Raw genomic sequence first — 25,164 nt, 5'->3', positions numbered from 1 at the left:
TCAGCAGGATTCATACTGTCCCAATATATGGTTCTATGTATTGAGAAGAAATCCTAAAAAATTAATATGGTTTGACAGTTTTCAGTTGGTTTTGAACAGATAGGATTGCAGTTAATTGTCTTGTGAAGGTAAAAGAAGGAAGGAACTTTAATTAAATTTTAACAATTTGAGATTTGGAGTTGAGATTGTGGATTCCTTTGAGTTTCCCAAAGCATTTAGTTAGGATGGAGAAAAATGTGCTGGAAAAAGACCCACCCTCCCAGCCTTTCTGTGCCCCATAAAACACACAAATAAACAATAGTATTAGTTCTGCAGCTGACTTGTCTGTTTGTCTTCTCTTGCAGGTCTGCTTTAAATCTGATTGCAGTGATGATGAGCAGGAGTCCTCCAGACTTTAAATCATTTTATGCTCATCAGAAAGGATGAGCAAACATTAAATGTTTTATATCTCTGTAGCAAATTGTATTATATATATTTTTTATCTGAGTTCAAGGATTTTTGTACATTTGTACTTCATTTGTTTTAAGATGTATATTTTCACTAAAGCTTAATTGTACAAAAAGCAATGAGTGCCAGTTGAGTGAGTGTGTTTCTGTATGTATTTGATTTATCTTGATTATTTTTTTCCCAGTGGAATGAATCTAGAAATACTAAAAGGATTTTAAAGCACAGAGATAGTATCTATGGCATCACTGTAACTTGACTTTGTATGCTCCTGGTAAAACTCTTCTTGATCATTAGGATCTTTATTAGCAGTTTTCCTAACTGTAAAGTTGATGTACTGATAAATTTAATAATTCTGGTATTATCCAGCAGCATGGCAGTGCTATTACCTAATGTATCTCTTAAGCGACTGCTAAAAGATAAAAAGGAATTCAGTGCACTGTGGCCAGCTATTAGAAATTGCTCTTTATTATCAGGCTCTGTAGAATCTCTTTCTGTATAAAGACAACTTTGAACATTTAGCTTAATCCTAAAGCTGAATTATCCCATTCTTTTCTACCCATCTTACACATCCTCTCCACAGAGTTTCTTGGCATGAACCATGCAAGTTGACCTATGCCAAAATTTTATAACTATATTTTTACAACTTTGTTTTCTTTACTGAAAAGATTTCTTTTTACCTGTGGGGACACAGTTTTATTTTATTTTCTGTAAATGAAATTGTTTTTAACTCCATGTAGGATGTTATGATTTTACAATGGGTTAAAAAACAAAGCATGGGCTCTTCTTACTAATGTCCTCTCTACTTATGTTGTAATCTGCAATGTTCTAGGGTTGACAGTGATCACTGCCACTGGGGGAAGGGCAAGGTAGCATTAAGTATTGAATTTAATTCTGTAAGTATTTTTTTATAGCCTTTTAAAACAGAAACATTAAAATATGTCTTTAATGATTGTTAATACAGATGTGGAACTGGTATTGAAATTTGTTATGATTACCTGATCTCCATTAGTAAAACTGACAAAAGCTGCTTGAAGGCTAGGCAAACATCCATTCTTCTGGACTCACTGTAGGTCAGATGCTTTATTTTGTAAATTTCTAGTAAGACTATTCATCTAGGTATGAGAGTCAATTTAAAGAGCACATTTCATTAAGAGCCTCTTCTGTTTTCAAAATTGAGTTGGGTACTTGGAATATAATGGAGTTGGAGACATGATTTTAGTTTTGTATTTTGTTCTGTATTCTGAAGATTTGTCTCAACTATGCATGCATTCAGATCTCTGGGGCACCAACCGGACCACACATGTATTGTACACATAGAGCAGCTGAACAGCCCCCCCACCTCAAAAAGGTCTGTCTTGGGATCTGCAGACCCACTGGAAGAAACTTCAGCTGCTTCTGAGAAACTCACAAGATATATTCAATATTCAAGCCTATCATCTGGTTTTAATTCACAGTATTTGGTTTCTAAAGACAAAGTTTTAATGGATTAGAATTTGAAAAAATTGGAAAACCAGTGTGTTGCAGAACCCTACTGGGGCTCATCTGGTGCCTCTCTGAAATTGTTCCTCTTGGCTACTGTGCCACAAAAATGAGGAATGAGACAATTTTCCTGTGTTTTCAGTGCGTTTTTCCTCCAGTCTAAAACAGCACACAAGACAGCAAAATTATTCTTTCAGAGAATACAAAGGGAAGAATTGGCAGAGGGAGAGAGAGTTTGAATGAATTACTGGAAGATGGTCTGATGTAATAGTGAAGGGATGGGAGGCTTGACAGAAATATCTGAAGTAAGGGTGTTGGCTAGAACCATTATGTGTGAGACAATGAGCTGGCAGTCTGACCTGACCCTCTTTATTTTGTACCACAGCAATAGAAGAACTCTAAAAAGATGGGAATGGAAAAATGGGGAAGTAACAAAAGGGTTTTATAAATACCTACATGACTGGAGAAGTCATTATTTCCCTGATTAAGGGGTTTGAATTTTTAGAGATCTTAGGCTTACTGTTCTGAGGCAAAGGTGACTGTAGATATAATGTCCATGTAGAGTAACTTGAAATTTGGGCAAGAATAGCATGGACACAAGCTGAGTAATTTTTATGAACAAAATACAGGAATTGGTTTTAACAGATTAAAAAGAAAATCTGAAAGTCTATTTATCATGTATTTCACATTTTCTTTCTGTATGGGATGGAGAGGAATCTTAACTTAAAAAAAAAAAATCACTTCTCTATTTTGGAGTGTTGAGGCTTAACATATGTTTTCCAGGAATCTGTGAAGAAAGAGGGCTAAATGAAAAGGGAAATTGTTCCGAAGAAGTGGTTATTTAAATGTCCGCTTCTTTGGAAAAAGGAACTCCTTGTAAAAAAATGAGAATTTGTTTTTATGAAGTTTTACTTAGTTTAATTTCACAAGTTTTTTCTTAAGTTCAGAATAGTACTATTGAATTGTTTTTGAGTGAGTACATGTTTGACATAATTCTATTGGGTTTGGGGTTTGGCTTTTTTTTTGGTTAGTTGATCGGTTCTTCCCCAATAGGCTCAAGATGGTGTTATTGTCCTATAAATTTGTCCCTTCTGGCTAGAAATACAAGCACGTAATCATGACTGCATCTTATCTGATGTGAATCCCCTGGAAAATTAGAAAAAACAAGGAACTGGAAGGATCAGCAATCAGCATAAGTTTCCTTACACAGTACATGGAGGGGAAGATGTTATGCTGTTTAATCTAAGGTGACTGCATTGGTTAAAGGTCTTTACTGGAGTATAAAGAGCTTGGAGGTGCATCTTGAAAGCAGGGAAAGGCTAAGGAGAGGGGAGAACACCTGAAAGCAAAATATCACGGTGCAAGAAATTTAATATGACCTTAGCTCTTGATTTTTTTAGGACAAAGCTGGGACAAAGAAGGGGGAAAATAGAAGGTTATGTTTACTGATTATGTAGCCTTTTACTTCCATGAAACTGTTGGGGTGGGATGGGGGAAGCCAACATAACTTCTTGTAATTCATTATGACTTCATTCTCTAGACCCATGTGTTGGAAGGCTTTAATAGCACTGAGACAATCCAATGTACTACTGGGGCAAGATTTGGAAAGACCCATGGAATTCCATGGAGTTACTTGCATGAGATCAACCCCCCTTTCCTGTGGCGTGTGTTTCCAAGCATTTGTGTATGTGAATCTTCATGTTTGCTTGCAAGTACCTCAAACATCTCTATTTAGCTCAAAATTCAGAAACTGTGAAACAATGTTCCAGTGTCTTATTGATTTACTTAATGCTTTTCAATGTTGTGACCAGAAGAATAGAATCTTCATGCCTCAGGGTTGTTTTTTCTATTAAGAAAGCTGTCAGCTTCCCCCTGTCCCCTGAGGTGTGTTCATAATAGAGATGGTGTTGTTTCTGGATTATAAGAACAACAGAACAGTCTCAGCTGAAAAAATGAGCACTTAAAACTAATAGTAAGTAGGAAAAAAACCTGTGGTATGTCTGTAACAATAAGAGCGTTACTGACAAACCTTAGCCTTTAGTATCTCTTGTCTCTTTTTTTTTCCCCCAAATCATTCTTAAAACAGTAGTCCTGAATGTTTTTGAGTACAAATCAAAATAAAATCATCTGGTTTATAAATCAATGATATAAGCTATTAAAACCAACTAACAATCCATTATTAGAATGCACTTCAATTATTTTTCAAACTACACTGATGTAAGAATTTCTTTGTTGCCATTTGTACAAATGGAGAATACTTGTTTACAAGTTACTAAAATACGACAACAAAAATGATATTTTTCTATGGTTTACAGTTTAGCATTATATGAATTTAACATTGGAATTATCATCTTCATTTTAGTATAGGGTTTCAGAAAACACTTCTCTTTAGGAAGTGAAATTCCTATTATTGGAAAGTATCTTTAAGCTGAAGTCATATTTACTTTGATTTTAATTACTCGCTTGGCTTATTTGGTGATGATGATGTCTCTTCTGCTGAATGAAACATTCTTTTTTATTTCATAATTGTTCTTGTGGTGTAACTTAAGTTTTGCACATGAGATGTAGGTAACTTTTTTCCATGATCCAATTGTGTCCAAAACACCAGAATTCTTTCCAGGCATAGGAAGCTGACTGTTAAATGTGATGTGTTACTTCCAGCATCTCCAAACCACTGACTGTTCATGTCTGAGCTATTTTCCTGGACGTTCTAGCATTGTAATTCCTGAAATAAAAGCAAAACACTGCCACATATCTCAACCACATGCATTACTGTCTAATGTGATTTATTTACCATGTCTATCATGGTAGCTGGGGATAGAAAAAGAAAAATAAAGAAAATTGTAATTAAAATAAATTTTCGATTTCTTGAAGCAGAAAATATCTCCTGCATAGTGTAAGCTTTTTACCAGTGTAAGACAGTCGAATCCAGGAAAAAATGCCCCAGTTCTGCTGTACTGGCTCAATTGATACCTTATCTCATAGTCTGGACCTAGACTTTGGCATATATTTCCATGTGAAAAGACAGAATTATTGGGATGTGCTGTTTTTCATTAGCACATTTATTGTAATTTTATAACATGAGTTGAAGGACAAAACCCCCAAAAGCTCTCCAAAAGGGTTTCAAATTAAATGACCTTAAAGCATACAACCGTGCTGTGACATATTGCAGATGATCCGTGCATATGCCAAACCACGTGGGCCAGCAGTCTCACAGAGTAGTACCAATTACCTGCTGAATTGTTCATGGAAATGCAGAAATGCTGGCCAAAGTGGGATTTCAGGATAGAGTGAAAAATACTCTTGACATGCTCACCTTAAAAACATTAAATCAAGAGGTAACTTAAGAAACAAGGTAAAAGCATGTTTCTTTTCTTTTTCTCCTGGAGGCTAAGATTAATTAATTGTCATCTGCTAAATTTCAGATAATCTTTTAGGTATGCACTGTTAATTGGAACTTCATTTTTCTTTGAGGTAATGTTGACTTTACAAAAACGCTTCTTCTCTAATCCTGCCTTGCTTTTTCTTGCCCCTTACCTGGTTTACATCGCTTTATTTTTGCCAGTGTGGGTGTTTGTGGGGCAGATCAGTGACGTGATACCTGCAAAACCATGGATCAGTCAGTTTGGGCTGGGAGAACCGACTGATAAGGTAATCACCAAAGAAAATCCTGATAGCTTGAATTACCTTCCAGTTAGCTCACAGCTAATGAGCCTCTCAGCCGCTGGAGCTAGGAAGGACAGGGAGAACAAAGAGCACTGAGCTTGTGGGCAGGCACTGCCTTGGCGCTCCTGCCGCTGAGTCAGCAGCCCACAGGGACTGGCACACTTTGATGGAAAGCTTCAAAACAGCCTTGCAAGGACGGGCTTGGTTGGTGGCTTGTTTAATCTTTGATAAGAGCTTATGCTCTTTTTACTGTCCTTACATTTATTTCAAAGTGTGGAGTGGCACATGCACAGAGTGTGCAGCATTCCAACTCTGCTGTCATCTTTTATCATGTATCATTTGCTAAATAAAAAATTCATGATTATCCACATGTTCCAGAGAAACGTTTCTGCAAGCTTTATCATAAAATAATCAGGAGAAATACTGGTCTTACCTTAAAAGCTCACATTTTGTAGCACTTCTATAATGAAATAAGGTTTTGCTTTACGTTGAATTGCTTTCAGGACTAAGGATAGGTTTCCTTTCAGAGGACTGTTTCAAATAGTTTGTCTTTTATTAACATGCTAATAAAATTAACTGGCAGAGAGAGCACTGTTCTAGTGAGTATTTGACAAGAATGTTATCTATGACTTCTGTCAGCCTGAATATTCAGAAGCATGAGCAGACATTTCTTCATGTCTGCTAACAATAACCAAGTTGAATTACTGGAAATTTATTTTCTTAGAATTTCTAAGAGCTGTTCTCCATTTTTATTGCTGGAACTAGTTTCATGTGTTTGAGATAAGTTGAATTGCCAGTTCTTATCAGCTGTCATTTAATGTCTGTATTAACAAGTAGATATATTAAAATCAGTGGTTGCAATTGGAAACTTCACAGAACAGTTGGTTTTTTCTAAGTGTTTAGTAATGGAATCAATGATTTAAGTATTCTATACTGTTTCTCTTATATCCTGTATGTTTTAATATGTGCGTGCAAAAAGTATCCTCTGATAAAGCAGGTCCACACTCAGGAAAGGAGCGCTGAAAGGCCAGCAAGTAAGCTGCCAAGTTTTAAGTGTCCTGTTCCTGTAAGAGTCTGTGCAGCCTAAAATAAAACCGGAGTGCCGGCAGCGCCTTTGGCCGCCACTTGTGCTGCGGGGGCTGGCGCGTTACCTGCTGTGCACCCGTGACGTGCGGCCGCACAGCGCCTGCTCTCGCCCTGCTGGGGCGCTCCGTGCGGTGCCGCTGAGAACGCGGCTCCCCGCGGGACAGTGCCGGGGCCTGCCAGAGGCTCCCAGGGCCGGCTCCCAGGGCCGGCTCCCAGGGCTGGCTCCCCGCCCGCGGCACCCCCGGCACCTCCGCTACCCCCGGCCCTGCCCGGAGCCGAGCGCGGCCCCGCGGCCTCCCGGGCGCCACCGCCGCTGCCGCCAGGGGGCGCCGCAAAAGCCGCGCACGGCCGCTCCGGCACGCGGCGAGGGGCGGGGCCCCCTTCTGATTGGCCAGAGCGCCTGTCGCTCTGGCCGCTGCCCCGCCCCGCCGCGGCCCGCGTGCCCCTGTGTGTTCCTACGGAAAGGCGCGCGTGACGCCAGGCCGGGGGTGCCGGGTGCGCACGCGCGGCCGAGCCCCGGGCCGTGGCCCCGCTCCAGGAGGGGCGGGGCAGTCCCGGGGGCGGGGCCCGCGCGCGGGGGCCGACGGGACGGATCCAAGATGGCGGCGGGGCGGACGGAAGGCGCCCGCGGCCCCGAGCGGCGCCCGCCCCATTCATCGCGGCTGTGACGGGCCCGGGCCCGCCAGAGCGCCGGCAGAGCGCCGGGAGCGAGCCCGGGGACAGCGCCAGCGGCAGCGGGACAGCACTCGGACCCGCCAGGCGCCCGTGACAGGGCGGGTCGGAGCGCGGGCCGGTGCCGCCGGCGCGGGCGGAGCGGACATGGCCACCATGGAGAAGCTGACGAAGGCCTTCGAGTCGCTGCGCTCCTTCCAGCAGCAGCAGGGCCCCGCTGCCCTGCCCGAGGAGCCGCTCCAGAGACCGTGAGTGGCCCGCGCCCGGGACTCGGGGGCTCCCGACACGCGTGTCCCACGTCCCGCCCGGGCCGGTCCTGGCCCCGCGGACGGCCCCGAGCCCGGCCCGGGCGCTGCCCTGTCCCTTGGCAGCTGGCGGCTCCCGCAGACGTGTGGCGGTGCTGCTGGCGGCTCTCTGCCCAAGTTCAGACGTGGAGTAACTTTGGGGGCAAGTGCGTTTGAAAAGTCACCAGTGCGGGAAGTGAGCGGGAGGTACAGCAATGCTGTGTGGGTTTCACGGGCTGGTTCTAGGAAGGAAAACCTTTTTTTCACCTAATACACTGCTGCAAAACCGACAACAACCCTTAAGCATAACTTAAATGAAGCACTACTTTTCAGCATTTTCTCTTCTGATAACTGCTGAAGCGCTTTTTGTGAGACCTTGTTTTTCTCTGCTTGACGCTTTCTGCATGAGTGTCCTTTCTCTGAACGCTCTGCAGCTGATCGTACAGCTTTCCTGAAATGAGGGTTCAAGGCTGAGCAAGAGACATTTCTTCCACTCCGTTATTCACTTTTCATATCTTTAAATGTTGATTGTTTTTCAGTCTGATTTCTTCTTTCTTAACAGTGCCCTGAAAGTTCATGTTGAAGTTAAAAACAAGTTTTGATGTTTGTAAATTGAAAATTTAAATAGAGATGAAGTCTGAGCTCTGATGCTTTCAGAAGGAGTTGTTGTGGATGTCTGTGACAAAGTTCATTGAAAGTCTTGTGCTGTGATGTGCTGCACAGAGACTTAAGTTAATTTAAACATATCTAATATTTTTTTTCTTTCTTAAGTGTAAGGGATAAATGTGTTGGGTCCGTGAGATATTCAAGTTTCCGTTGGGGGCATTACCGGGTGCAGCAGGGCAGGGAGCTGTTCAGCACCGCGGTGCTGCCCCTTGCGTTTGCACCCTCTAACACCAGCCTTTACTGAGCAGGTGTGAGGGCAGGAAGGTTTTTAGGGATGAAGACATGAGTCACGCGAATACTTCTTCTCCTGCTGTTGTGGAGAAGGGGGGAGCAGAAGAGTTGAGGAGCAGGTAGCTTCTAACTTGGCAGTTTGTGGTGCTGGCAGAGGAAGTGGAGCAGTGGCTCTGGGCTCTTGGCCACCTGCTCCCACTGCACTTTCTGATACATTTGCCAACTCAATTATCAGGCTTGGTGTTGTTTCTCTCTGGAGAGTGTTGTCTCAAACAGTCACAATACATTTCCACACTTCTGATGCTTAATAGGTGAGAAAACTCATCTTCTTCATGAGCTAGTTGTTCTTAGGTGCCTTACTGGTCTGCAGGGACTAATTGCTCTGTTGTGTACTTTGTGTGACATGGATGAACATCTATTTCCAGTCTTTCTATGTGCTGTTCAGATTTCTGTCCTGAAATTTACTGGTGAGAAAGGTCATGCTATTGCAAGAGAAAATCCTTAGTATTATTTGTGATGCTTGTGATATGCTTGGTTTGATGGTCTAAATTTAGGCATGTTCCACTGTAAACATTAAAAAATTAGTGTTGGAGTTGTCCTCGTTGACTTTGCTTTGTGTTTAAAAATAGGCTGTTTTCAGAAAGCTGATGGGACTGTATGCCCCCAGGAACTGGACAAATTCAGTGACAGCACTGATCCTCATAAAAGCCAGTGAAAAGCTATTGTGGCAGCCTTTGCTGAGGCTTCCCAGACTTTTAGTGAAATAGCAGGTGACATATTGAATGTAATTCACAATACTGTCTGCATTTATTTTCTCTTCTTTGTAGTAGACTGGAAAGGAAAATTGTCTCTGTGTTTGGAGAGAAGTGTTCATCTTTGTTGTGCGTCTGTGTAAATAACACATACATCTCTTGTAGTTCTGTGTAGTAAGTTCCTATCATCCTACTGAGTACTCTCTCCTGCTATGAAATGTTTTAAGATCAGAGAGATTGGGGTAGAGAAGAATTAATTGTTTACCCAGCAGGTATCTATATCTTTCTTCACTTTATTGTAAGACAATGACTCCAGAACTTTTGATAATACTGATATCCTGTCCTTTTTAATTAAAATATTAATCAAATCCAAGCTTTTACCAAGAAGATAATATCTTTTTCTGTTTCAAGGGATTTTAATCAGCAATGATCATGTGTTATGCTTACATTACGCCTTACAGTCAGATGTTAGTCTCTGGTCCCCTCTTTCTTGTCGCCTGTTGGGTTTTTTTTCCTTCTATGTAAACTTGAGTTCTCTGTCATATTGCTTCTATACATTTCTGCTTAGGCAACTAATTTTCTTCCGTATATTTTTTCAGCTTTTTCTGACTGACATTTTGTTATAAATTGGATGTTTTGTTTTGGATCACAAAGCTCCCATTAACTTAAAAGTAAACTTAAAAGTTTACTAGTATGGTATAAAAATTTAGAGTTTGATTTGTGAATCCAAAAGTGGATTCTTTACATTTTTTCTTGTCAATTTATTCCAATAGTTACTTACTGTCATTGTTTTCAATTTTTTTACATTTGATTCTAACCATTAGCTTTATAGCAAAAGGTACTGTAAAAGCCCAAGCAATATGCTTTTTTCTATACTCTTCAATTTTTCTGTGTCTTTTATGTTTGACTGATGCTGTAGATTGGTTTGATCAGTGCTATATGGAGGCCTAGCATTAAATTTTTTGTTTTACTGGAGATCAAACAAACTGCATGGGTATTACCTATTGCCCTGCTTGTCAGAAGTGGTTCCTTGATAGTTTTTTGGCATTACCATGTCTGGGGTATTTAGTAGACAAGTTCTGGTTAATTTGACCATCCATCACTGCCTGCATTACTGCACCTTGTTTCTGGTATCCCCTATATTTGGACTGAGTTTGTTTCTTGATCTGATCCACTCATATTTCTGTTTGTTATTAAAAGAATAGTTTTTAGTTTCTGTTATTTTTGTCAAGATCAATGTCAAGCCATTTGGTTTGGCCTTTTTTTCTTACCACAGGCTCAGCTTTAGAACTTCTGTACTCTTCACATATTATTAATTTCAAGGTCTAATAAAAATGAGCATTGGTGAGCTGCATCTCCTTATAGTCAGCTCACCTGGCAAAGGGCAAAATTATTTGGTCTTGCTGGTTTTCTTACATTGTTTGTCGATCTTCCTGGTCTGTAGAAGTACACAGGAGATTAAACTCCTCTGTAAGTGAGACGGAGCTTTCTGGTTGATAACTGCTGCTTCTATATCTCCTGCCTTCTGTTACTCATCAAATGTGTCTGATTGATTCATCAAATGTGTGATGCTGTTGTTGTCCCCCTGGGTATGCTCATCAGCAGTTTGCCTGTGGACTTCATGATACTTCTCAATAGAGCTTTGTTTGTTTTTTTGAACTAAAAAAATCATGTGTTTTCTCTCTAGGTACTGTTCTGTTACCCTTTTCCCTCTGTAAGCACAGAAAATATGTGCATGTACATAATATACATTAAGCATTTTCCTTCCACTTTTCATTTCTTTAAATTGTTTTTCTGTTATATTTTCTCTAGCCAGGCCTTTTTAAATTTTGAAGTTACTTATTTCAGCAAGGTGTAGATGATGTGTTAGTGGTGCTCTCTGTTTACAGAAGTTTGCCCAAGAGATTGATCTCTGCCAGTGTGAGCAGTATTGAACACCACTGCCTGCCTTGCTCAGGGCTATGTTATGTGTAGATAATAGAGAACTTTATTCTGGAAGTAATCTTTGTCAGCAATATTTTCAATAGGTCTTGTATCTGAAATAATGATCTTATGGGCAAGTTCAGATGTGCCTGTTCTATTTTTGGGTTGAATATGTATTGAAAATGGTGCTCATAAGAGATTGGGACTGCTGGGTAAAATTAGCATGAAAGTTTAAATGATTTAATCGTTTTCTGAGGTGCCTGCTCACATTGGTGGTGCTGACGTTGCAAAATCAGCTGGACATCTTGGACAGTATTTGGTTTTGTGTTAGAGATGATCTGAAATGCTGCTAATGACTCTTAACATTTTTCAAGATGGAGAGAAAGAAAGGCATTGTGTATCTTGAACAAATTCAGATTGTCTGCTCATATTCTGCCAGTGTCTTAAGTCCAAGAAGAGATCCTCTTGGCTGTTTAGCTTGCCTAAATAAACTACTGCCAAACTAAAATAGAAAAAAATACTTTGTTCAGAGCTATTCCTTAAACTTCTACTTCTTTCTACAAAAGTAGAAAGTATTTCTCAGATGGGATGATATTTTCTTTGTGAGAAAAATTGAGATCTTCAGAACACAGACTTTTGAACCCCTCACTTCCAGCCTGAGGGAAGAAAAGGGACAGGGATACTGGGATGACTGGGATACTAATGACTTTTTTTCAAAACCTCTACTATTATTTGAGCTGAAGTTCCTAAATAATGCAGTGTAGTTCTTTAAAAATACTTGTCTAACACTGTATTTTGAGTTAACTTAATTTTATGTGCTATTGGCTACTTGCTGTTGGCCCTTGATGTTGTGTTACTGCTGTTAATGTAACTCAAGGCTGTTCACATTGTTTTCCAACTTCTACTTCAGAAACACTGTTTTGCTGTTTCATGATTTTTGCTATGTTTTACGGAGAGAATGAAATACTAAAAATGATCAGTTTTCACTTAGAAAACAAAAGGGAAGATTCTATGTGAATGTGAGTGAAGAAACTGGTAATTCTTTATAGTGAAACACTCAGGAGAGATACCTTTGGGTGGGTGGTTTTGCTCCAGTATTGCTACTGGTTAATTATTTAAAAGTAACATCTGCTTTCCTAGAAATGATTCTGTGTCAGTAAAGTTAGGAGTAGGAGAGACTGCAGACTTAAATAAAATTTCACAGTCAGAGTTGGGACTCTGTCTCGCTCTCTTTTTTCAGTTCCTTTATTGGGGGTGGAGCAGGGAAGAGCTGCTATTCCAGGAGCTTGTATCATGTTGAAGTGAATGTTAAACTCATTTTGCAAAGGAGAAGCTTTTCATATTGTGCTCTCTGTTGTTTGTAAATACACATTCTTTGTTTCTGTGCATTTTGTTCTTTTTATTGTACACTCAGCTTGGCCTTTCCTGGCCTATACCAAGTGTTACTATAGGGGTGTTTTTCTCAATGGGCAGACTGTGCCTTGGGCTTTGCTGTTTTTGTGATTGCCTGTGGAGAAATGCAGTGTATGATGGCATTGCTTTGTCATCATTTGCAGTTCAGATGCAAATTGTCCATTTAATGCAGCTTGAAGTTTCAAGACATTGGCAGACAGAAAAAAATCTAAGGTGATGGTATGTAGGAGGAGGGTCTTTTTAAATGAGCTATTTTTTGTTCTTTTGGCTTATTTTCTCCAACCTTTTTCTTTCTATCACTTTCTTTTATTTTTGCTTTGTTCTAGGACTGCCTCATTTTTTCTGTCCTTTCCCTTTACTCTTCTTCATTCTTCAGTTTGCATTCCCAAGCATTTTCTCAGTGAAAGTTATGGAATTAATGTGATATTCCCTGTTAAATGATTAATTCTATATTCTTTTTCTAATATTTCTCCTTTGCTTGTGTGCCCATGTGTGCTCTCAGCAGCAGCTGCAGATGAAGTCCTGGGTCTGCAGGTAGTAGGTGTACAGCTGTTTATGGAGTGACCAGAAAATGCAAATGCATCTTTTTCTTGAGTTATGATTAGACACTACTTTAGCAAGTGTTTGAATGGTCACTTTTGAACTATTGTCTTATACTCATTATCATTTTTTTTCTTCCTTTAGAAAGAAAGAACTTTCAGCTACCAAGAAAGATCGAGTGAATCATTGTCTAACAATATGTGAAAACATAGTTGCTCAGTCACTAAGGTAAGGCAATGTCTTTAATCTATTGATTATTTGTTAATATCTTTAATTCATTAGGATTAATAACAACTTTAGAGTGTTAGTTGTTGGGAGGATTCCTTATAATTGCTGAGCTTCCATTTAAAACTGAAATGGTGTGGGTTTCTTTTTAACCAACTCAAAATCTAAGAAGGACTTCTATTTACCTGTTGGTGGAGTGGGCACTTTCCTTCTACTGCAAACAGAAAAACTTAGGCACAGAGGTCAGATACCTTACCAGGTTGTGCAGGAAAGAGTTGGGAAATGATCTCCCAACTCTTAATGAAGTGCTTTAGTGCACTGAATGCCTTCTCCTCTTGCGTATGTGTGTACAGTATATATGTAGTTGGATTTTAAAACCCTTTCAAAAACATCATTGATGTTCATTTTCATGGTGCACATTGTAATTTTCTAATGTTTGTTTATTTAGGAATTCCCCAGAATTTCAGAAACTGCTGGGCATTGCTATGGAACTCTTTCTCCTCTGCAGTGAGGATGCAGAATCTGATGTCCGGATGGTTGCAGATGAATGCCTTAATAAAGTTATTAAAGTAAGAGCTTTTGCTATCACATTTTGTGTCTTCTTGATGCAGTGTCCTGTCTGAATACCCCCTGATGTTCTTTTAGTTGCCTTTCTTACTGTTGATAATATCTCATCATGTAAGAGGGCTAAGTAAGCTTCTGTACTAAATTCTCTATGTGCTCTTTCTCTCTTAGGAGAGGTTTTTATGCCCAGATCAACATATTTAACTTGTCTTATGTAATTCATTGTTCTGATCTATTCCTGTCTTCAATTGTTCATTAACTTTTTCTCTACAAGTTAACCAAAACAGGAATGTGGGCTTTTCTGAAATCGTCTTGTGTGGGAGGAATACTCCTATTATTGTTCTGTAAACATAAAGACACTTAACATGAGGAAAGGTAAAAATATTATTTAAAAACTGATTGAAAGGTAGTGTGGTTTGCTGAGACTTGGAGGAAGAGATTTCAGGCAGTAATTAGAATAAATATGGTATTCTGGAGATTGTTTGTTCCCCTGCTGTGATCCAGAATGAAGAGCTTGTTGGAGAACAGCAGATGGGCATTCACAGGAGGTCATGCAAGGTCTAAATTTTGATTCAAAATATCTTTAAATTAACCTTGTGAGTAATTTGTAGAAACTGCTGCTTCCAGAAGAGGCTTGTGTTCACTTCCCTTTTTTGTGTTTGGTTTTTTTCTGAAATACTTGAACTTTAAGACACTGTTATGTACCTGCATAAGTAATGTAGTTGATGCAAAGTGCTTAAGTTTACAGATTGTGTAGTGTGTTCCATAATGATAAGGAATGAGGAAGTGCGAGTTCCTCGATTTTTTTTGTTTTGTCCAATAGCACTTTGCTCTTTTCACTTTGATTTGAATGTTTTTCTGTTGGAGGGAGAGTGCTCTATGAGATGCATACATTATTATTTAACTCAATTTGCTTTAAAAGCTGCTCTGAAACAGTCCTAAAGAATATAAGCTTATTTCCTACTTTCCATGGAACACTTGTGTAGGCTTGGTATAAAATTTACTTCATAAAATCTCTAATCTATTTAATATTGTTGCTCTCTGGCATGTTTCAGGGTAACTTGAAAAACCTAATTTTTCTTCCAAATGTTTGTATGGTAGTTTGTTTAGTTTTCAAGATTAAAGTGGTTTTAAATGACAGCATCTTCTATCAGTCATTAAGCTTGCCAGTTGGTCTCAGCTCTGAAGTGGTAACAGTTGTGATATTCCACACACATGGATGTATCAGACTGTTATGGAAGCGAGGTGTACCTTGTATTCTGTTTCTGTGCTTTATGTTGTGTGGAAGCAATTTAGCAATTTGGGCAGACTCTTGTGTATAAATGCAGAAACAAAAAAATGTCCAGTTTTATTTTTGCTTGTGCAAATACCAGTGATGCTTGTGGTAAGTAGAACAGAGGTGTTGGGCCCCTAAGCTTGCATTTTAGTTAAAGTTCAGCCTTTTTTTAGTATCTCAGGCATTTATAGAGGCTAATTCTTTTGCTAGTTGGATGCTTTGTAGCTTCTCTTGAAATAAAAACTATAGATGTAAGCATTACTTGTGTAACTGTGTGTCTGTCTGGAGTTGATGCTCATTACTGTAACTAGAAAATGAACTCTTCTGTGCAGACAAGGCTGAACACATAACTTTAGATCAACACTCTGTAAGTCATCTTCAAGTATCACTACACTTACCTGTCAGAACCTCAAAGACAGCATAAATGGCTCAAAATTTAAATAACTGTGGTGATATCTTTAAAAGAAAAAATACCAAGTTGGGACTTTGCAGGTTTCTGTGGATAAGGTCAAACTGTCTTGTCTCTAAAGCTGATGCATGATGTTGTAGTATTCTCTGTGCTAATGATACTGGTGGGACTGTTCACACAGATTGCAATACAATTGGCCTCAGTAATTGGAATTTATTATTGTGGCAGTTTAGAGCTGACTATGCTTTTTTTCCAAATGATGACATTATAGATTCTAGCCTGCTAAAAATATAGCTATACACTAACAAAAAGAGTTCCTGTAGTTGGGTGTATTGTAAGGACAAAACCTCAAAGCCAAATAATAGCTGGGGTCTTTTTGTATTGCTTGATATCCTCATATATATATATATAGGTGCAGTAAACTTCTCATAAAAACTAAGTTATGTGAAGTAAATCCTACCTGCTCTTGGCCTGGCACCTGCAGTCTGTAGTTGGGGTGCTTATGTTAATATAAAGATACAACCCAGGTAAGGTTTTTTTCGGGAAGGCAATGCCATTGTATTGTAACAGGTGTAATTGGGGTGAATGGAGTTTTGGAGCATACAATTTTGGCTGGGGAAGCCATGCTCTGGAGGAACCACAGGCACTCTACTTGCTGTGCTGAAGCAGTTGTGACTTCTAGCTCAGTGGGTGCCAGCAGATTTTGTAGTCATGAGGAGTAATCCTGTGAAGATGTGAGTTTAATGGTTAGTAGCCAGGAAGACAGTTAGAAAATTAGAAATGGAGAAATTATTAGGCAAGGAATAAAAAATTAAATACTCCACAATATAGCACCGTATGAATTCACAATGTAGGCACTTTCAGATTGTATGAGGGTCTCATCTCAGTGGAGGAGGAGCTGATGGAAATATTCATAAATATACCCTAGGGAAAATAGAGGAGGAAGGGTAACCATATATATACAAATTATTCTGTATGAAGAGATTATATTTTCATATCTTCTTATTCTCCAATACTTTGAAGGTAGAGAATGACCAAGTTGGAGTGAATAGAAAATTACTGCTTCTCTGTGCTTACTTCATTTCATGTACACTGGGTTTTAGCCAGGCTGCAGGTTTGAACTCTGTTGCTGTATGCTTGATTGGATCCTGGGATGTGACACTTCTGGTATGCAGAACTCCTCCTGAAGTGTGTACTAACTGGATGCAGAAAATTGGCTGATTCATGAAACAAAGGATTTTCAGGGGCTTTTAAAAGTAATGGTACAAATACAGCTTCAGTTTGAGAAATAGTAGGAGTCTAGTTGACAATGGGGGAGTATAGCAGGGAATGCCTTTTTGCTGCTTGTGAATGCTATTCTTGTGTTTTAATGTTCTGTTCATGAGTACCTGTTCTGGTGATTGCCAGAAAGCACAAGAGGTCAGCTCTGCTTGTGGACTGATCCCATATGGCCTTTTGCAGGTAGAGTCAGAAAACAGTCAGTATTTACTGCAAATAACTGTTAGAGTTTGTGGAGTTTGTCCACATTTGTTTGAAGGATAAAGGTGTCTCTTCTCAGTATTTATCACTTCCTTAGTTATCCGTCAAATACAGGGACCCTTAGATAGTTCTGTGCCTGTTTGAAGCTGTTTTACTGCAAGTGTAACATTTTTCCTGTAAAGCACCTCCCCTCTGATACAGTATGATCTCAATGCATTTTATTGCAGGCTTTGATGGATTCCAATCTTCCCAGGTTACAGTTAGAACTCTATAAAGAGATAAAAAAGGTGAGTGATTTTTCTTTCATGTTCTTTCTTCTGAAATGTGCTATTTAGTATGTGTTCTAGTATATTGGAATGTAGCATTAGTGTAACTTAGTAGTTTGTCTTTTAAGACTGAGGTAAAATCTTCATTTTTAGAAGGATTTGTGATTGTTTTAAAGTATTATTCTACTGAATTCCTCACTGCTGTCCCCCAGTGTTTTGATTTAACCACTCCTGAAAGTTTAGCTGGCAGAAAATGTGTGAGCATTTGGTTTGAAGGCAATCTGAGTTAACCTTAGTGACTCCCCACCCAAAGGAATAATTCATGATGTTTGCTCCACTGACTAAGCTGGAAAGAATAACTCAGACCAAATAGGTGATGAAAAGTAGATGGAGGACAGTGGCATTCTTAATTGACACAACCTCATGGAGAATTAAAGCTTGAAGTAACCTGATACAACTACTTTATGAATGTATGATGTATATTTACAGATTCTTACAGAGGCATAGGGAAAAATACTGAAGCATCTCTCTAGCTATCAAAGGTACAATATAATTATGTCCACAGGAAGAAATTTAGTAATAGCCTTTTTGAAGTTTGTAACTGCAGAAAAGAAATGCTGTGTTTAGGACAGTATCACTGAAATTGTGTCTCTTGCATCTATAAACGTGTGGTCAGGCTTGTATAGAGAGAAAATAGAGGTGTTACTTGTCAGACAGTAATGATGCTGGGTTTTTCCATTTTTGGGGGGAATAGAGCTCTAGAATATAAGTCACAAAACCAATGTGCATAGCTTTTCCTCTGTTAGATGTAGGGCCATGTATGGATATCCTACTGTACTGCTGTACCTTAATGTCATGCAGTATTTTTGTGGGTGTGGAAATGGACATTACCTAATTAGCGGAAAACAACCAACATAGAAATTGCTCTGAAGTTTCTGCACATTTATTACCAGGTGTAGGAGGAAATAATTTGTCATTCAGTTGGCATGTACTTCTTGAAAGGTGCTCTTGGATTCATGACAAGTGAGAGAGAGGTAGCATGTGCAACAGGAGTAGCCAGCAGACTGAATTTTGTTTGTGCATCAGGATCACTTCAGAAGCCGTGCCAGAATCTGTTGTTTGGCTGTGAACCTGAGAAATGCACATTTTGTAATTCAGATGCAAGTATTTTTTACTTGTCACGCTAGCAAGCCTTTGATATACCAGCTGAAGAAAGTAATAAGGAAATGACAGTTTTTAAACATCTCAGCTTTGTCTTCCTTCATGGGACTCAATTTGAGAAGCATTTTGGTTGGGTTTGAGCTACATTAGGTAGACACCCTCCTAGGCATCTATTGACTCCCACAGTTTTCTGTATTTCCGACATTAGGGAATTGTACTACATCCCTAGACACCAATGTAAGGGTATTCTGTTTTAAGTTAGGTGCACAATGGAAGGTGTCAGTCCAGGCAAATAGATACTAAACTTCAGCTGTCAATCCATTGTCAGTGCTGCAGATCAGTATGCTGATTTTTCCTTTGGTGCACTCAGAACATGAATGTTGTTTATTTGCATATCTTCACTGCTGTCAATTTTATGCTTTATTTATATCTCTGCAAGTGTTCCAGTGATTTTCAGACTCTCATATCATCAGTGTTTCTTTGCTGGCTGATGCCTTTCTCTGTGGTATTTTAAGCAGATTTCAGCAGAGCAGAGATCTCAAACACTTCCTTTTCTTTTGTGGTGTTCCTTATTATTAATTTTAGATTACTCAGAAATGCCAGCTGGAAAAATGAAGGTAGTCATGGAACTGACTTGACTTCCTTTGGCTAAAGGAAACTTATAATTTCCAGACACCTTGTATTTTTATCTGTTTAAGTAAAATATACACTATTGTATGTTATAGGCAGTTTTTTTGTAGGGAATGGTTTTGCATGATGAAATGTGATAGTTATATACTCTGTCTAGAATGGTGCTTCAAGAAGTCTGCGTGCTGCACTCTGGAGATTTGCTGAGCTTGCCCATCTAGTTCGACCTCAAAAGTGCAGGTAAACACATTCTAATAATGAACTTCACAAAGAACCTTTAAAGAAATACAGATGTTAACAGAATGTTACTGTTTGGAAGTTTTAAGTATATAATTAGGAGGTTGGAGGAATTGCTATCACCTTATTCTCTCTGAATTTATTTCATCTGTATGTTTTTTAATGGAGTTTTAGTTCTATGCTATACATTACTGTAGGGGGAAAGACTTGTAAAGATAATGACTTGGATCTTTTAAGTGTATTCTCTTGCATTCTGAAGAGTCTTCATTTTTTTTTTCTATGTTCTGTGTAGCTAACAAGTATACATTTTTGTATGATTTAGTAATACCACAGAACTAGAGTATGAGTTATAAATACTTAGAAGGGTACAGTTGTTCTGATCTCACATCAGTTTTCCTCCTGTGCCATACTTAGGCCGTATTTGGTGAACCTTTTGCCCTGTCTGACACGGATAAGTAAGAGACCCGAAGAATCGGTACAAGAGACGCTGGCTGCAGCAATACCCAAAATCATGGCAGCCTTCGGCAATTTTGCAAATGACAATGAGATTAAGGTACCTTTCTTTACCCTATTAGTGCTCCCTGTTGTATCCCAAAGCATGGTGAGTTATCAGCATTACCAGTCAGATGGTACAGAAAGCTGCATGTCTGAATTAAGGCAGTAGTTGCCTTTGCTTGATGTGCACGAAGTAATGGTTTGAATAAATGAAAAATACAGTTACTGGCTTCTTAGTTCGCTTCTGATAAAAAGTTAAGTGAGGTGTCTTTGTTTCTAGGTTTTGTTGAAGGCTTTCATAGCTAATCTTAAATCCAGTTCCCCCACTATCCGTCGAACAGCAGCAGGATCAGCAGTAAGCATCTGTCAACATTCACGAAGAGCACAGTATTTTTATGCCTGGTTATTGAATGTGCTTTTAGGTAAGATTCAGAGAAAAAAAAAAGCTTTATGTGTAAGTAACATTACATGTTTTTCTGTGTAAGAATATGTATCACTCTGTATATGTGAAAGGCTTTCAGGTAAAGGAAGGATGCTTTGGCTACCAGTTACACTGCTGATACTTTATCTGATGTTAATTTAGAGAAATATACTTCTAAAGCTGTTTGTCTCTCTCTCTATGCTTCAGTGCTAGTAAGTAATATAGAAAACAAGTAGCTGAGGCTTGGGAAGCAAGTAGGTTACTGGAAAAAGAGGTCTAAGGATTCTGGGTGAATTTGCACAGCATCAGGAGTCTGAAGACTTGCATGGTCCATCAGCTTGGTTGCTAGTGCAGCAGGTCTGAGGTGGAGGGTACCCTGCTCTGCTCTAGGCCATGATCGCATACTCTGTGACCTTTCTTAGAAGGACCACCACATAGATTCTGTTATAACTTAAAGCAGAATTTGAGGGTTTTTTTATTTAAAGTGCACAATTTTGTATCAGGTATTACTTCCTTATTTCTTCAGCTGGGAAGTTTGCGTGGTCTTCAGGCTGTTTTGCAAGTCACGGCAAGAGGCGTCTCTGGCTTTCAGTGGAAACTTGCCTCAGTTTTGTCATTGACAAGGGGTTCTTTACTATGTAGACTGTCTTGCAAAAGGAGAGATAAGGGAGACCAACAGATACACGAGGTGTTACCGTGTTAGCCTTGCTGCTTTCAAGAAGTGTGAAAAATTCAAATGCTACATTGTGACTTTCCTCCCTCTAAAGTGATGTGTGATAATGTCCTTGGCAATGATGTAGAATTCAAACAGAAACACAAATAGGAACTCCAAGAATTGATTCTGATTTTTTTTTTCTCCTCCCTGGATAGAAGGTTGTGTTTTCCATAACTTATATTAGTTTGTAATATGCTTTGGGGTTGGTTGTGATTAGCAGGTAGGTATATGGAAGAAAGTTCCCAAAACAGGGCAAAGTGCAAATATATTCATTAGGATAGTAGTGCATCTGTGAGCAAGAGAATTACACTTGAATGTAAGCTGTCAAGTGGAGAGAGGAGGCAGGTGAGAGGAGCTTTCATCATTTGATGAAAGCATCAGCTATTAAAAAAAATGAAATTTTGTGGTTTTATGGAATAAAGCGTGGAAACAGGGAAGGTGAGACAGGGTCCTCTGATCATTCTCCCATACTGCTTAATTGATTATCAGTAGTATAAAATACATATTTTCAAATGTTTCTACATTTGGAAAACACTCTTAAATTGCTGCTAGGTTTTGGTTGCTCTGTTTTGTTGGTTTTTTTTAATTTAAAGAAGCTATTATGTGGACTACATGAAATAACATTGTTTGTGTTGAAACTAACCACTGTCAGTAAGTTATTTGGCCACTTTGTTTCTCCTCTCAGGCTTGTTGGTTCCTGTAGAAGATGATCGTCCTACTCTTTTAATTCTGGGTGTTTTACTTACACTAAGGTATCTCATACCTTTATTGCAACAACAAGTAAAAGATACCAGCCTGAAAGGCAGTTTTGGTGTAACAAGGAAAGAAACAGAGATTTCACCTTCACCAGAACAACTTACACAGGTAAAATATGAATAATAACCCTTACCTGAAGAGTACTAATTGGGAGGGAAATAAATAAATAGTGATCCAGCATTTGTCTGATACTGAACACTCTGAATTCTCAAATTGCTCTTTATCTTGATAAATGATAGTTGATCCAGTGAGGGGAATTATTGATAAGTAATGACCAGACTTCTACCAAAAAGGCAGTTAAGTGGCTACAATCGATTGACATTTCCCCCTTGGAAGATTGTGGTGAAGATCATATATACTGAGCATCAGTTAGTCTTAATTCATTTCTGAAATTTGATGTTGTATAGGGTAAGACACATAGTATGTTCTGTCTTCATAGAGACTTATTCCTGTGCTCTGCTGCCTTTCAGGTTTATGAACTGACTCTGCACTATACCCAGCATCAGGACCATAATGTTGTGACTGGAGCTTTAGAATTGCTCCAGCAGCTCTTTAGAACGCCCCCCCCTGAACTGCTCCATGCCCTGACCGCCTGCGGGGGCATTGCTCAGGTCAGTGTATCCAAAGATGAACCTGCCAGCAGGAGCCGCAGTGGGAGCATAGTGGAACTTATAGGTAAGCTCTGCTTTTGGTAGATGTGGTAAAAGGAAATGAACATACATCATCAGCTCTAGTTCTTCTTGTTAGCAAAAGAATGAAGGTTAAATGAAATGTATGCAGCTATGCATGGCATTCTTTTTTCCCCAGGTACAGTAGAAGTTCTTTCCCTCCTTCTTTTAAGTGGGTATATGTTCATTGATTAATGACAAGCTTCAGAGGTTTTTTTTTTCAGTTTGTGTTGATGATTTTTTTTGTTACACAAAGCAGTTAAATATGCTGACTTTTTTTTTATCTCACAAAATGAATGTTCTTACCAGTCATCTGATAATTGTGATTCATAAAAGCAGACCTAATCAGAGTTTGTATTAACTGAGAGCTCCTTGCTGAATACCAAAACCAGCATGAAATTAAAGCATGACTTAAGCTTATCCTTAACTGTTAAAATCAGTTGTCAGCTTTCTTGTCTGTGGACTGCATGTTCTTGAAATTCTCTTTAACTTCTACATACCTGTTTCAAAAGAATCAGTCTTTGATTGGATTTTTGTAAGGAGTCTGTATTGAAATAATGGGTCAACCAATATTGCTGCTTCTGGAATGTAAATTATTAGCTGGAAGTAATCATAGCAGGGAAATTTAGAACACATTTTTGAAAGCAAACTACACACAAGTGGCTCAGAATATTAAAAGAAATTCGGTGTCAAATGATCAAAAAACCTTGGACTTCAAAAGCAACAAGTTTGCTATTTCTTCCTGGCTTTGTTTTTTTTTTTTCTGTTTTTGTGGGTTTTTGGTTTTATTTTGTTTTGTTTGGTTGTTTTTTTTTTTCGTTTCCCACTTGTGGCTATTAGAATTCCTTCATGATTTCATTAGCTCTGTCTATGCCCTGATGTATTACTTTCTGTGATTTGCAGCTGGAGGGGGGTCTTCATGCAGCCCTGTTCTTGCAAGAAAGCATAAAGGTGATTATTTTTGAAAACAAATCTTTAATCACATTCCTTCCTGATTTTTTTGGGGTTGTTTTTTTTCCCCCTCCCCATTTCATTGTCTTGCTGAACTTGGGTCTTCATTCACAATTGCCTGTCTTATCAGCTGAGCTTAATCATTATAAATAGTGAAAAAATTCTGATGCAATTTCTGACATTGCAATCAAGATATTCTAAAATAATTTTTAAAATACAATTTATTTTTATTGTAGTTCACTGGAAAAGTTATGTTAATGATTATGATGCAGTTTTAACTTCTTAAGAGCACATGGAAAAATAATCTCTCTGAACAGGGCATTCTTCTTTTTCATGGTAATACTTAACCATTAATGTAACTTGCAAAATAGTTAACTTTCCTGGTTTTATTAGGCCTGTTTTTTTCTCTGTAATTCACTAATGCATGTGTATGTTTGCATGCTTCAATATGATGCTTTTTTATTTCTTTTTCTGTTCTTGATGATTAATTCTATACATTTTTGTCTTGGCTGTGTAGATTTTCTTTCTTCAACAGGTAGTTCATTTAGCAGGATTTTAAAGAGTTTAAACAGTTTCTTCTGAAGTATTCTTTTCCCAGTTTGTGCATGAAAGTACTTCATATTTAGTTGTATGTTTACACTTTGATTTAAACCAGTCATGTCCCTATGACAGAATCAGTCTGGGTACAGCTGTGTAACACTTTCATCACCTGCATTAGGTGAGCAAAATGTTTCTATTGCAGTGAAACTGTTTGAGTGTAGTGTAGTCACTGCAAGCATTAGTAAGCAAGAGATGTGCAATGCTGAATAGAAAAACTCAAGGAAAAGTAGTTCAAAACTAAATGAGATTATATAAACTTGAAGCATCATTACAGCTTAGACTTTCTCCAGATATGTTCTTCAATCTTCATGTGCAAGGAATCTCATAATGCTTAAATAACTTTATCTGTATGCTTTAAGGGTATACCAAAATGTAAAGTAGTGGTTAAAGCTGAATGAACTAATGCTTACAGACGCAGTTATCATTTCTAGTTTAGAAAGGACACATTGAAAGAATGGGTGTCTGAAAGTAGATATTGCTGCAGCATCTAAAGGTGAGACAGAATGCAACAAATCAGAATAACAATGCATATCACTTGTAAATAAAAAATAGTAAATAATCATTTAGATTGCTTGTCTTGTTGGTAGTCTTCAGTGTAACTTTGAAGTATTAATAAAATACTGTAAATTCAATTAAAGTACTTGTTCAAATACTAATCTTTCACTTGGTGAGAAAACATGTATGAGTCATCAGCTGTCATCCTTTTTCAAGATTATGGTATGAAGATTTTGTGGTCTAAACAATGGCATAAACAATTTGAAGAAATCACTTCACAATTCTGTGCTTTGTACAGGTTTGTTTTCAAATTGTGAATTGTTCATTTCCTGTTGTAGAAAGGAGGGAAAATCCAAGCCTATTCCCACTTCCTCCTTGAAGTCATTTTGCAGTCATACAGAGTAATGACAGTGGGCAATGGATGGGACTTCTCAAGCTGTGATGCTCCTTTGTGTGTAGGGGTGTAAAGTGAGGCTGATCTACAGAAATCTCTGTTTCACATCTTTGTAATCTTGCTGCATCAGATCAACTTCAGTTCTGAGCAGCTGGCCTGCATTGGTTCGTTTATGTTTCAACTTCAGAAGATTATTTGCAAAAAAGGCTGAAAATTCCTTTTGAAATCAAAGCCTATGTTTTGAAAGCAACTTAACTGGATTTTTT

At 38.6% G+C, this 25,164-nt stretch overlaps 2 protein-coding genes across 5 annotated transcripts in view; both read left to right on the top strand.

The window, feature by feature from the left end:
* Positions 1-6,460, top strand: part of GRK4 (G protein-coupled receptor kinase 4) — a 38,574-nt gene extending 32,114 nt beyond the window's left edge. For both annotated transcript variants that reach the window (XM_053975573.1, XM_053975574.1), the window contains exon 16: positions 345-6,460. In XM_053975573.1, coding sequence (XP_053831548.1) covers positions 345-398 — 54 coding nt within the window. In that variant the 3' untranslated portion in view covers positions 399-6,460. The remainder of the gene's footprint in view (positions 1-344) is intronic.
* An 812-nt stretch (positions 6,461-7,272) lies between these two features.
* The window catches only part of HTT (huntingtin), a 77,016-nt gene continuing 59,124 nt past the window's right edge, over positions 7,273-25,164 (top strand). The window contains exons 1-10 of one of the 3 annotated variants that reach the window (XM_053975049.1): positions 7,273-7,598; positions 13,304-13,387; positions 13,833-13,953; positions 17,340-17,399; positions 19,327-19,406; positions 19,818-19,956; positions 20,179-20,320; positions 21,720-21,898; positions 22,261-22,465; positions 23,362-23,409. In XM_053975049.1, coding sequence (XP_053831024.1) covers positions 7,498-7,598; positions 13,304-13,387; positions 13,833-13,953; positions 17,340-17,399; positions 19,327-19,406; positions 19,818-19,956; positions 20,179-20,320; positions 21,720-21,898; positions 22,261-22,465; positions 23,362-23,409 — 1,159 coding nt within the window. In that variant the 5' untranslated portion in view covers positions 7,273-7,497. Of the gene's footprint in view, positions 7,599-7,753; positions 7,842-13,303; positions 13,388-13,832; positions 13,954-17,339; positions 17,400-19,326; positions 19,407-19,817; positions 19,957-20,178; positions 20,321-21,719; positions 21,899-22,260; positions 22,466-23,361; positions 23,410-25,164 lie in introns of those variants that run through there. The other 2 variants (XM_053975051.1, XM_053975050.1) reach the window with 2 other exon arrangements.

Source organism: Vidua macroura, chromosome 4, assembly GCF_024509145.1.
Source record: "Vidua macroura isolate BioBank_ID:100142 chromosome 4, ASM2450914v1, whole genome shotgun sequence".
Lineage (NCBI taxonomy): Eukaryota > Metazoa > Chordata > Aves > Passeriformes > Viduidae > Vidua > Vidua macroura.
Note: the sequence above shows the minus strand (reverse complement) of the source record. Positions and strands in the feature narration are given on the sequence as shown.